The sequence below is a fragment of the Enhydra lutris genome, unplaced genomic scaffold, assembly GCF_002288905.1.
Source record: "Enhydra lutris kenyoni isolate GAN:26980312 unplaced genomic scaffold, ASM228890v2 scaffoldscaffold19, whole genome shotgun sequence".
In the NCBI taxonomy this organism is placed as follows: domain Eukaryota; kingdom Metazoa; phylum Chordata; class Mammalia; order Carnivora; family Mustelidae; genus Enhydra; species Enhydra lutris.
The window spans coordinates 2329332-2342437 of record NW_019154103.1 but is presented as its reverse complement, the minus strand read 5'-3'; the positions used below and the strand labels follow the sequence as shown (position 1 = coordinate 2342437).

The 13106-nt window shown below is 42.9% G+C and overlaps 1 protein-coding gene across 1 annotated transcript in view; it reads right to left on the bottom strand.

Annotated features, from left to right (window-relative positions):
• Window positions 1-211: 211 nt before the first annotated feature.
• The window catches only part of LOC111148457 (ankyrin repeat and death domain containing 1B), a 63745-nt gene continuing 50850 nt past the window's right edge, over window positions 212-13106 (bottom strand). The window contains exons 11-15 of the mRNA XM_022505017.1: window positions 12610-12708; window positions 7359-7454; window positions 3728-3929; window positions 1147-1278; window positions 212-273 (exon numbers count right to left, since the gene is read on the bottom strand). Coding sequence (XP_022360725.1) covers window positions 212-273; window positions 1147-1278; window positions 3728-3929; window positions 7359-7454; window positions 12610-12708 — 591 coding nt within the window. The remainder of the gene's footprint in view (window positions 274-1146; window positions 1279-3727; window positions 3930-7358; window positions 7455-12609; window positions 12709-13106) is intronic.

Here is a 13106-nt window from a genome sequence, read left to right as displayed (position 1 = left end):
TGCTTTAAGTAAAAATCGAAAAAAGTTTCTGACCTTTCATTTCTGTAGTTGGAAAGTACTAATACCATTTTTTCATCTGGTAGAGCTTCCTGTCACCACCATCATCATAGTTAAAAATCAATACTACTGCTAGAATTTTATGGCATTAGAAGACTGAATTTAAAGGAAAATGCTGAGTGGAAAATCAATTAAATACAATTCCTTTAGGCATCTATGAAACTGCACATTTCTTGGACCTTGAGTCTGTTTCGTTTTTTTGTTGACGGATCTTTTCTGGAAAAAATAAGATAACATTTATTATTAAAGCTAACATTTATTAAGTACTTACTATGTGCCAGGCCCTATGACTCACTTAATCCCCCAACAACTCTCTGACACAGGCAATTTTCTAGTTAGTAAAGAAGGAAACTGCCACTGTGAGGGTGTAGAACTTGCTCAAGATCACATGCTGTCAGCGCTGGAGGTCAAGTAAGGACCCACACAGTCTTGCTCCTGAGCACATCCCTGCACCACTTCAGGGGAGTGCCTCTTACTCTCCCCTGAGAGTTCTTACAGATACTCTTATAGAAACAGAAATTTAAAGTAGATGGAACAATCCCAGTGCTATGAAGATAATGTCACAGGAGGAGCTGTCATCCATGCACGATCTCTTGAAATGGAGTATTGGCTCAGTGGTATGATTCAGACATTTTAAGCTCAGCTTCAGGTAAAACTGCATCAGTGAAAATAATGGCAGATGTGCCTATATTTTGCTTGAATGGTTATTATTACATGAGAGTTTTAACACCCCCTAATTAATCAATCAGTTTTGAAACTCTCCTTTAACTTTATGAGATGGCGTAGCATTCCTGCCCTCTCCTGCTCCCCACACGCCACACACACCTCCACACCCTGCCACACATTCACATCAACAGAAATCCTCCCCCACTTTTTCAAATGCCCCAGCAGGGGGGTCATGCTGAGAACCACCAGGCTAAGGTGGGCTCAGTACTGACAGAGTCACTCACCAGAGGAGCTGTGGATTTTTTACAAGCCACTGCTCTCATCAGATTGGGACTGCCACTGTTAATGGACAGTATTGTTTCTGCTGGCTGTCCCCCCACCATTTGAAGGGAGGAGGAGCTTCTGTCTTGAAAACTAACTCACCAGCTAGTTCTGGGAAACCTGCGCGTATCAGCTCTTCATACAGATGCTTGACCGGAGTGGCCTGTGTCATCAGGGTCCCATGCAGCCAGATGAGCAGAGCCCTGTGGCCGTGTTCACGGAAACTTCCCTTCCCTGTGCCAAGTACATAGAGTCAGAGGCAAAACACCACATGCTTTTTATTATATGCTTTTTATTGTGATCTTGGTTCTCACTGAATTTTCTGTATGACTGTGGTTGCCACTCACTCTTCTGATGGCTGTTAGATAAAAAGACCAATGGATGAAAGCCCTTCCAGTTCCCCTCACTGGAACTGCTTTAGGGTGACCAGAGTTTGGATTCACTCCAGCACTTGTCTTGCACCTGCTGTGCTTGGCACAGACTGAAGGAGCAGGTAAGACATGAAGCAGCTGAGTCCCTGCCCGATGGTAAGGAACAATCGGAATGAGATGGGGAGCTCTCCTTCAGCATTCACGTGGCACTGCTATCCACCACCATTTCTCACACACAAAGTGCATACTTCAATGGGAAATCCTATTAAAATGGAGAGAGTCTCATGCAGTCGGTCTGGGGTTAGGATCTGCACTTTTAATCACTCAGATGCTGGTGTTGCTGTCTGTTAACCACACTTTGAGCAGCAAATGTGTACTGGCCTGCCACTCCAGTTTCTGGTGGAAGTATGCATCCCCTGGACCAAGATTATTCACTGAATACCTGAGCCCTGAGAGATGTTGGGGGGGAAGTGCTGAGCTGAGATGTGTCTCTCGCAACAGGAGTTGCGAGAGAACAGGCAGAACACAGAACAGAACGAGAACACAGAACAGGCTCCTAGTTGTAGCCACTCTGTGTGTGGGAGCAGGCAGATACCACAGAAGGAGGGCCTGAGCTCTGGGGAGGAAGCTTGCTGGACAGACTTAAAGAAGCAGGTGTTGCAGGGACAGTGAACTGTAACCATAAAGAATGTACTCCTAGGTGAATCCTGTTCCTTTCCTAATCTTGCCCTTGCCAAACTAATTCTTCAATAGCACCATCAACGTGTCACTCCTTTGTTTAAAATTAAGCCCACAAACTCCTTAGTGCCAGAACCATTAACCCTGGATTGTATCTGGATTATGAATGTTGCTGTTATCACGCCAACTAGATTATAAATTCCACCAAATAATGTACCTTGGCTCCTAGAGCAGTTGCATCCCTCACCTGGTAGAGCTAAACACACTCTAGGCACTCTACATTGTTTGACTAAAACACTTTAAATCGCCTTTATCCTGCTGGCAGTTACTCTGAAGACACACTGTATTTTCAAATCATTTCTTTAGGTCAAGAGAGATTTCCAGAAGGCAACTAAATTTTCTTAAAAATGTCACAGGATGCCAAATGCCTAATTAGTGAAAAAGGAGAAAACAGTAAAAAAGAAATCTTTTCAGAAACTATAGCCAATATTCAACATTTTTGATGCATTATCTTCTCCATAATGTAGCCATAGAATTAGCAATTAAAAGTGCCTACTTGGGGGCTGCCTGGGTGGCTCAGTGGGTTAAGCCTCTGCCTTCAGCTCAGGTCCTGATCTCGGGGTTGTGGGATCGAGTCCCACATCAGGCTCTCTGCTAGGCAGGGAGCCTGCTTCCTCCTCTCTCTCTCTCTCTCTCTCTCTCTCTCTCTGCTTGTGATCTCTCTCTCTGTCAAATAAATAAAATCTTTTTAAAAAAAAAAGTCTCTTAAAAAAAAAAAAGTGCCTACTTGTATGTGGTGTGAATGGCATGTGTTCTTGGGCTGTGATTTTGCCATCTACAGTCCCAGCAATCAATAAATAATGCAGATCAGCCCCTGAATATGGGACTTGTTCACATCTCATAATATCCATGTAAGGAAAGTGCTCTGGATAGAATGTTTTGCCAAGAAAAGTATCTGTTTCCTTGTTTTTAAAGCTAATTAGTTGGTTAATGCCAAATAAACTTTATGTATTTCCCAGGTTTTGGTCAAATCATAAAAAAGCAAAGCTAATGACTCCAGCTGACCTGACCTCACTAATTCTGACAGCTGGAGTCTGGCTGAATTGATTCCATGGCTTGGGATCTTCTCGGGAGAGCCCTGAGTCTGTGTCCCACATCTCTCATGGGATAGGTGATCTCACTCAAGACTGCATCCTATAAGAATTCTATACCCAGATGTTGCTTAAGGGATTCCTCCTGGAGTGGAAGCGCTAAACAGTAAGCCTTTTGTTAGAGAATGAACATTTTCACCCCAAGATAATCTCAAGGAACACTAGAAGAAGTTGCTTTCCCAGGGACAAGCTGTTAAGTCCTTGCTTCCCTAGCACCTATTCAGTTGGGAAACTTCATTTCCCTAAAGGCTAAATGCCAACTTTCCAAATGGCTCGTTAATTATCCTTTGCAAACTTTAGTTTATTGCAGAGTCCATGAACGTTCATGATTTGCAAAGTTCTCAATTTCTGTGGTCCTAAGCTAACTGTCCCAATTCCTGGGCCCTTGTCTGCTGCTTGTTGTGAGCACCAACCACTTACTTGGAAGATCTGCCACCAAGAAGAACTGCTGTTCCTTCCTGCCCACATCTAAACCATGCTCACCTGTCCACTGCTCCTCAATGGCTCTGATCTGGTCATCTGTAAAGTTCCAGGAACGGGCCAGCCTCTGCCACTCGTTGGCCTTAAGCTGCTGGTAAGCCAGTTTCCAGAGGAGATTGCGAATATGTCTGGTCTCCAAACTGTGATCTTGCTTGAATGTCAAAGTAAAGCTGGTTGATGGGTCCCTGATGTTCTCACCATGCTGCTAAATTAAAGATAACTACATCAGACGATTTCATTTTCTGCTTATTGCCTTATTTCATGGTATGTATACAGTTTTTCAGATATAACTGGTAAGGTGGTAACCAAGACTTATGCTGTCAGTATTATCTGACATTTTTGTCATCCAAGATAACAATGGAGATAAATGTCTGAAATAAAAGGCTTGAGTACTATCTGACACAGGAAACGTGAGGGCTTTTGCCATGTTACATGCTTCTATCCCAGCCTGCTGATATTTATTCACCCCACAAGAAAACAGAGGGGTTGCCTCAGCTAAGGAAATATCACAATAACATATGTATCTTTGAAGGCCTTACTTTCAACCAGTATCCTCTGTTCTTTTTTTTTTTTTTAAGATTTCATTTATTTATTTGAGAGAGAAAGAGCACAAGTAGTCAAAGTGCTAGACAGAAGGAGAGAAGCAGGCTCCCGCTGAGCAGAGAGCCCGATGCATGATCCCAGAACCCTGGGGTTCTGGGTCATCAGGATCATGACCTGAGCGGAAGGCAGACACTTAACCAGCTGAGGTGCCCCTCCCCTGTTCTTTTGTCTGTTAATTAAAAGTGAATCTTAGTGAAAGATAATCTGAACAGCAAGGGAGGAGTCCATGCTGAGACAGGAAGTGGAATAAGAGGACATGGACACCTGGTTGTCAAAACCCCTGGGAAGAACATGGTGGGCCTTGTACCTCAGCCCAGTCACAGAGCAGCTTGTGTCTTTCACAGCACCTGTGAGCTCCTCTGGAAGGTCTACAATGTCCTGGGAAGCACACCCAAGCAAACAGGCCAGTCTTTTCTCTAGTATCTGAAACTTATGAACAATAGTTGGACTATAACAGGAGGTATAAATTACCTGTAATTGTTTCAGAGGTTGTAAAATACAGGGTCTTCTCTGTCCCAACCTTAGCTTTACTCCCACAGTGCCTAACTCCCAGGGAGTCCTGAAAGAGGAAAGGCTGAGGGTGGGGGATCCAACAAATTTGGAAGCCATGGGAGCCGTGGCCCCTTCACTTTTTCCTTTTCTCTTCATTCCCTCTCCTGAAACAATGAGGATTCCAATAAGAACAAAATCTGAAACACCACAAGGTAGAGGGAAGAACTGCAAAATGCATCAACCTTTGCACCACAGCATTTTTAGTTCTTTGAGAAACACACATGCTCTGCATTCCAGGATTGGGTTGGGTGGTCCTTCAGGATTCCAAAGGAAAGGGTCATCAAGTTGGAAAGCCCAGGTCTTTTTCAACAGTTCATGGAAGCATTAATAGTTTGTCTGCCAAACACTGAAATATTTGTAGGAGTATCACGTGCCAAAACTGGTGGAAATTAAAATAGCATGAGCCAGATTTTAGGAAGCTTCCCATTTGCCTCTTAACCACTGGATTTAATGATGGATACAAGAGAGGAAATGTCAGTCCTCTCTTTGATGTTCTTTATTAGGAATCATTTTATATTAGGCCAGAATAGAAACTTGTTTAATATACAAAGAGAATTTGAAATAATAATAAATGCATTTGGTTTAAAAAAAAATCAGGGGATAGATTTGTTTAATGAACAAAGTGAACTTAAAATAAGTAATAAATAGGGGCACCTGGGTGGCACAGTCAGTTAAGTGGCCGACTCTTGGTTTTGGCTCAGGTTGTGATCTCAAGGTCCTGGAACTGAGCCGCCCTTAGCTCAGAGTCTGCTTGGGTTTCTCCCTCCCCTTCCCCCTCCCCCTCCCCTCCACATGCTCTCTCTAAAATAAATGAATAAATCTTTAAGTAACAAATTTGGTTTAAAACATTTAAAAATATATATTAAAAAACAAGCCTTCCTCCCACTCCAGATGTCTGTCCCCACTTGTCATTAAGGTTAACAATGCTCACATTTCAGAGAGTCTCCTTTATCCATTTATGTATTGCATAGGATTCTCAAAGTTCATCTAACTCTCACATCTTAAAGATTTGTTAGGAAAAAGGGCTTATTCATTTGGTGGAAAGTAGTTTATTCTCCTCTAGGAAAAAGAATCTAAAAATGCTAGCAGCATTAAAACATTAAAAATAGGGGGCGCCTAGGTGGCTCAGTGGGTTAAAGCCTCTGCCTTCAGCTCAGGTCATGGTCCCAGGGTCCTGGGATTGAGCCCCGCATCGGGCTCTCTGCTCAGCAGGGAGCCTGCTTCCTCCTCTCTCTCTGCCTGCCTCTCTGCCTACTTGTGATCTCTGTCTGTCAAATTAAAAAAAACAAAAAACAAAAAAAAAACATTAAAAATAGAACCAATGACTATTTCTATTTTCAAAGAAAATGTGAAAACAGTCATTTAAGAAGCAAGAGAAAAGGTGGAAGTTGGGAAAGTTTCCTTCAATCAAATACAGTGATGATCTAAGAAAATGAGAAAGAAGCTAAGGCCAAGAGGAAGAAAATGAAGGAGCAGGAGGAATAGAAATCAAGTAGGAGGAGGAGAGAGAAAGCATTTCTAATGGTCACAAAAATGTTTTGTTTTATAGGCAAGTAAGAAAAGTTCGAAGAGGATGGTGTGGCCTTTAAATGACATGTATGTCATATCATCCAAATATATATATCAGGACCCCTGAGCCAATTAAACAGGATTGTGAGCAAGGAAGAGGCAAATCAATGCACTTTGCCTTAAAGATTTAAGGGAAATTTCACAGATTGATAAATTAGACAGCAAACCAGCCTGAGTCTCCTCAGGGTAAACACATGAGGGTTAAGACCTGAATTCTGGCACCAATCTACGAGACTGGAGGAGCCATTCAGCTTAGGATGGAAACAACCGAAAGCGAAAGTAGAAACTGAAGGTGTTGCCCAATAATGCAAATCCTGCCTGAGGGCTTAGATTTTGATGTTGGAGGGAAGGCCTGCTGTTGAGAAGCTGCATGTGTGGTAGCTATCAGAGGAAATAATAATGAAAAAAGGGACAGAGAATGTCTTGGAGTCAAGTCGTCTGTTTCCTCAAAATGAATAAGGTTTTTGTGACTATCATAGGACACTTGAGTGACAGCCAGAAAGGGGTGTGTAGAAAACAGCAGAGCCATGAACATAAACTTCGTTATCACTCATTAGAATGTGGGTTTGAGAACTTCCACAAAGTAGCAGAGCCAGAGACTCCGTGACAGAGGGCACAACCTGGGAGCCAACCATGCAGGGCAAGCATGCTAAGCCCGTTAGCCCGGACCAGCCTGCTTAGCCCAATGAGCTCTACACACCTCAGTTCTGACTACTGATGCTGGCAAAGGGAGGAAGCAGCAGCTGTTCATTCCATGAATGGAGCAGCACAGGCCAAAGGGACTGTTATAATTGCACTGACCAGGGCCCTCCCATTAGAGCAGAAAAAGAATTACACAAACCCCACACTACCCATAAGAAGATGGTGGTTGCAGAAGAGCCACAGCTAAGCTGGCATCATGCTTCCTTACCTCTTTCCAGGCATAGTATCTCTCTGCTTTAATGATCATGTCCACAACAAGGCTGTGGTTGCTCCTGGAGGCCATGGCCAGGGCAGTCTTCCCTTGCTAAAAGTTAAAAATGAAAGTGTCAGGCAGTATGGTATAGTGTTTAGGAGCTCGAGTTTTGGAACAGAGGGACCTGCATTCAAATCCTGATCCAACTGCTTCCCTGCACTTGGGAGCTTGAGCCAGTCCTTGGCTTCCCTAGGTCTCAAAGAACCCCATGGTGTACTGGTGAGGGGTAAATGTGATAGTGCATATCAAGCCCTTAGGACTGTGCATGCCACGCGGTAATTATTCAAGAGATGCTAGGTATTGAAAGTGTCAGGTGCTGTGGCAACAGGGCAGGGGAAAAGATTTGGGTTTAGGGACCAACCATCAGCAGATGATATTTTACACATGCTCTATCAGTGAGAACCCAAACATGTCTCCAAGATCCCCAGGGGTCCCCCCTGGCTCACTGCACGAGGGAGTCCTCAGCAAATAAATAATATGATCACACACTTTTTTCCTCAGGACTGACTCTACCTGTGGTTGAGACTTTGGTCAATATGCCATGCTTCCTTCCCCCAATAGCCTTTTCCTTCTTTTATGGGAAGAGACCTCCCGATTCTAGCTAGGCACTTGGCCACTCCAGACATTTCCTAGCCTCCCTCACACTTAAATATGTGACCTAAATTCTGGTATATAAATAGAAGTGGCAAATGCAACTTCTGGAAAGAAAGTATTTTTAAAGAAAGGAAGGATGTTATTCTCCTTCCTTTCCTCCTCCTCCTGAGTGGAATGCTGACATGATGGCAGGAGCTGGAACACCGTCTTAGACCAAGAAGTTGAAGCCATGTGTTGTAGAGAGTAGGTAAAGGACAGAAATTGCTGGATCTCATTAAGAATAATAGCATTCAGGTGCCTGGGTGGCTCAGTGGGTTAAAGCCTCTGCCTTCGGCTCAGGTCATGATCCCAGGGTCCTGGGACCGAGCCCCACATTGAGCTCTCGGCTCATTGGGGAGCCTGCTTCCCTTCCTCTCTCTGCCTGCCTCTCTGCCTGCTTGTTATCTCTGTCTGTCAAATAAATAAATAAAATCTTTAAAAAAAAAAAAAAAGAATAAGAGCATTCATCAGAGAAAGGGCAACCCTCCTACACTGTTGGTGAGAACGCAAGCTGGTGAAGCCATTCTGGAAAACAGTATGGAAGTTCCCAAAAAAGTTGAAAATAGAGCTACCCTACGACTCAGAAATTGCACTATTAGGTATTTACAAATACAAATACAAATGTAGTGATCCGAAGGGGCATGTGCATCCCAATGTTTATAGCAGCAATGTCCGCAATAGCCAAACTATGGAAAGAGCCAAGATGTCCATTGGCGGATGAATGGATAAAGAAGATGTGGTACATATATACAATGGAATATTATGCAGCCATCAAAAAAGAAATCTTGTTGTTTGCAACAATGTGGATGGAACTAGAGGGTATTATGCTAAGTGAAATAAGTCAATCAGAGAAAGACAATTTTCATATGATCTCTCTGATGTGAAGAATTTGAGAAATAAGATACAGGATCATAGGGGAAGGGAGGGAGAAAATGAAGGAAGATGAAACCAAGAGGGAGACAAAACATAAGAGACTCTGAATCTCAGGAAACTAACTGAGGGCTGCTGGGGGGTAGGGTCGTGGGAGGGCTGGGGTAGCTGGGTGATGGACATTGAGGAATGTATGTGCTATGGTGTGCACCGTGAATTGTATAAGACTGATGATTCACAGACCTGTACCCCTGAAACAAATAATACATTATATGTTAATTAAAAAAGAGAATAATAGCATCCATGACAAAACTACTAATTCATAGTACCGAATTCAGATCACTTGGATTCCTATCTAGAATTTTTCTCTATTATATGGCCTCTAATCAAGGGTGAGGGATTGGAAACTTAACCAAATGGAATGAGCAATAAAGGATATTCTGAACATGATTTTGGGCATGAGTGGCCTGGGATCCCATCTGGTATCTTTTACAAATTACAAGAGGCACACCTTTGTTAAGATGGATATAGCTCAAAGCTACAGCACACAGCTTTACAAGCAATGTCCCCTAGATTTTATGCAGTGCACAATCTACACATCTATACATTTTTTTCCCTAAGCAAAAGATGGTGGTTTTCATCTATTTTTTAAATGGCACATTAAAAATTTGCTCAGGGGTCCTGAAAATAATCAAAATGAATGTCAGAAATAACCCCAGAAAAAGTTCTTAGCAACCCATGCTTCTCTGCTTAAGGATCCAGCAATTTATCCCACTAATTCCCTCACATGGCTGAGCAAGTGCAACTCCTACCAACCCAAATGATCCGGCTGTTAGTGAAGGTGATAACACCCAGGTGGGCCAGAAGGTCAGAGATGACATTTACCAGTTTCTAGTCAAATGACACAGTAATGAAATTAGGAAGAAGTGTACTGTGCAGGCAGTTAGCAAGTCTCTCATTGCATGCTACCTAAATTCTGGCTTAAGAAGCCATTGGAATCACCATGATTAGCCTTCTGTGGGAATGCAGCATTCTGAAGCCAGTGTTACCAAATACCTAGGAAAACCCTCCCAGGGAGTGTGCCCTGGAGGGGAAACCCAAATAAAACTGCTGTTGAGTGTGGGAAGCCCTCCAGGAGCTTGGGGACACCTCAGACTGAGAGAACAGGTTTCTGGGAAAGTCATTCACACCAAACCCTGGCTCCTTTTTCCCATCCACAGTCTGAATCACTCTTACAACATTTATCCTTGGTAAAACTTGTGGGAGTAATTAGAAAAGGTAGTTTTTATTAATTAAATAGGTATTGGGGGCCAACCATGTGCCAGGCCTAGAGAAGAAAGAGGGAGGCAGAGAAGGGAAAAACGGGAAAATCAAATTATGAGTCAAGTTGCAGCACTGATGGTATTTACCAGGACACCCAGTCCACGAGCACTGGGGACCCAGCCTGAATTCCCTTCCCAATGCGACAGAGTCTTTACCCATAAGGGGTGGGTGTCCCACAGGAGTTAAGTATTAATGAGAAAGTGAAATAAAGTGGGACGAGAAAGCACAGGAAAATACAAATGTGAAATGTTAATACCAAAGCTAAATGTTAAGGGATGGTAAGGAGCCGCAGTGGTGAAAGTGGTAGAATGCCACCTATGTGACGAGTTCTGGGTGGTTGCGTTTTCCTTCCATATGCTTCTGTTTTCCAGATCATGCACAGTAGGCTTGTATTACTTTTCATGATAACTTAAAAAACTGACCTCTAGAGAAAAGTAAAATAACACATCACTACTCCAAGTCCCACAAATGTAACATGTAAAAAAGATTCTGGGGGCGCCTGGGTGGCTCAGTGGGTTAAAGCCTCTGCCTTCGGCTCAGGTCATGGTCCCAGGGTCCTGGGATCGAGCCCAGCATCGGGCTCTCTGCTCAGCAGGGAGCCTGCTTCTTCCTCTCTCTCTGCCTGCCTCTCTGCTTACTTGTGATCTCTGTGTGTCAAATAAATAAATAAAATCTTAAAAAAAAAAAAAAAGATTCTGAAAGAGTACATAGGGTGAACCCCGCATGCACTAGGAATTAAAGACGTGTGGAGCTAATGAAGAGTTTGGGTGAACACAAGAAAGGGGAAAGCGGCAAGTTTCAGAAGCAGTCAGCTCTGCTCACAGCTGTGGGAAAGCGCTGGACAACCAAGCAGCCTTGGCTTTGAAGCTTGGCTCTACATCTTACTGTGCACATGACCCTTGACATCATAGAAATCTCTTCAAAACTGGGATAATTTTGTCCACCTCACAGAGATGTGAGGAGTGAAACGAGGTGCACGTGTGTGAGCACCTAACAGGACTGCCACACCTCAGTCTCCTGTGTTTATGCTTTTCAGTAAACTGGAACCTAGCAGATGGCCACCCTGCAATCCTCCTGACATGGAGCCCAGCTTACTGCTTTACTTGAGAGAAACGAAGTTGTCTTTCTTTTAAAAACAAGTCTACACAATGCCCAAAAGGTGGGAGCAACCCAATGTCCATCCACAGATACAAGGATACACAAAATGTGTTCTGTACACAGCGGAGTATCATTCATCCTTACAAGGAAGGCTAGTCTGACACACACCACGACACGGATAAACCCTGAGAACATTATGCTGCATGAACTTAGCTAGTTACAAAATGACAAACACTGTATGATTCTATTTACATGAGGTACCCAGAATAGTCAAATTCGCGGAAACAGAAAATAGAGCAGTGGTTGCCAGGGCTGGCTGGGGAAGGAGGAGGAAACAAGGAGTTGCTGTTTGGAGTTTCAGATTGGCAAGATGCAAAAGTTCTGGAAATTGGCTGCATAACAGTGTGAATAGACTTAACGCTACAGAACCATACACTGAAAAAGGGTTAAAATGATATATTCTATGTTATATTTATTTTACAATTAAAGAATTTTTAAGTAAGAACAAGTTTAGACATGTGTATGTTTGTTCACTGCAGCTCGGTCACAGCAAAAGCTTAGGAACAATTTAAATGCCCATCCACTGAGAACGAAACAAATTATGACATGTCCATGCCACAGTCTGTTGTATAAAGAAGAATGAAGAAACTCTCCTTGTACTAATATGGGACAGTTTCCACTTTATATACTTAAAGAAGAAAAGCTAAATGCAGGATAGCATGGAGAAGTATATCACCACAATGTAAAAAGGATGGAGTGATATGGTAAGAGTATAATATATTTATGTTTGCTTATTTATGTGTAAAGAAACTGGAAAGAACAAAGAAATTTTGACAATAGATCTGTATGGCCAGAGTAGTGTGGAACCCAGATAACTAGGGTCGGGGGGGGGGCACATTTTTATTGTAAAACCTTTACTGATTATGTTTTTTAATTTTTGGACCAAGTGAATCTACCATCTTTCCCAAAGATTAATAAATAATTTTATTTTTAAAAATACCTGTTTTATTATTCAGGGTAAAATATTTTACCTACACAACTCAATCAAAATCAGGATGTTCTACTGACTGCTTGGATACACGGTTTCTCTCATGTGTGTCCGACTCACAAGGGGTGTGCTAAGTAAGGCTGCCGTTCAAGGGTTACAGACAACAGGGAGCTCTTCATGACCATCTCCACTGAACATGGTGAAGACTGTGAACTTACTTTGTTCAAGGGTTACAGACAACAGGGAGCTCTTCATGACCATCTCCACTGAACATGGTGAAGACTGTGAACTTACTTTATCAACAATCTTCAGGTCACATCCTGCCTTCAGCAAGGTTTCCACCAGTTCCACATTGCCAAGATCAGCAGCAACATGCAAAGGAGTCTGCCGCCTCTGCCATGAGAAATTTCAAAAATGTAATCTAAACACATTAAGGAGGGGAAAAAACTTGCATAATCAAAAGACACAGGGAATGCAGAGGTGTCCTATATGGGCATAAGGGAAGATAGACTAAGATCACATTTTTATTTTTCAAAAATTTTTTTAAGATTTTATTTATTCATTTGAGGGAGAGGGAGAGAAAGAGAGAGCACACAAGCAGGGGGAAGGAGAAGAGGGGGAAGCAGACTCCCTACTGAGCAGGGAGACCAACTCAGGGCTCAATCCCAGGATCCTGAGATCATGACCTCGGCCAAAGGTAGACGCTTAACTGAATGAGCCACCCAGGCGCCCCAAGATCATATTTTTACATAGGTACAGGGGACATTCACTACAGTGTTATTTTTAACAGT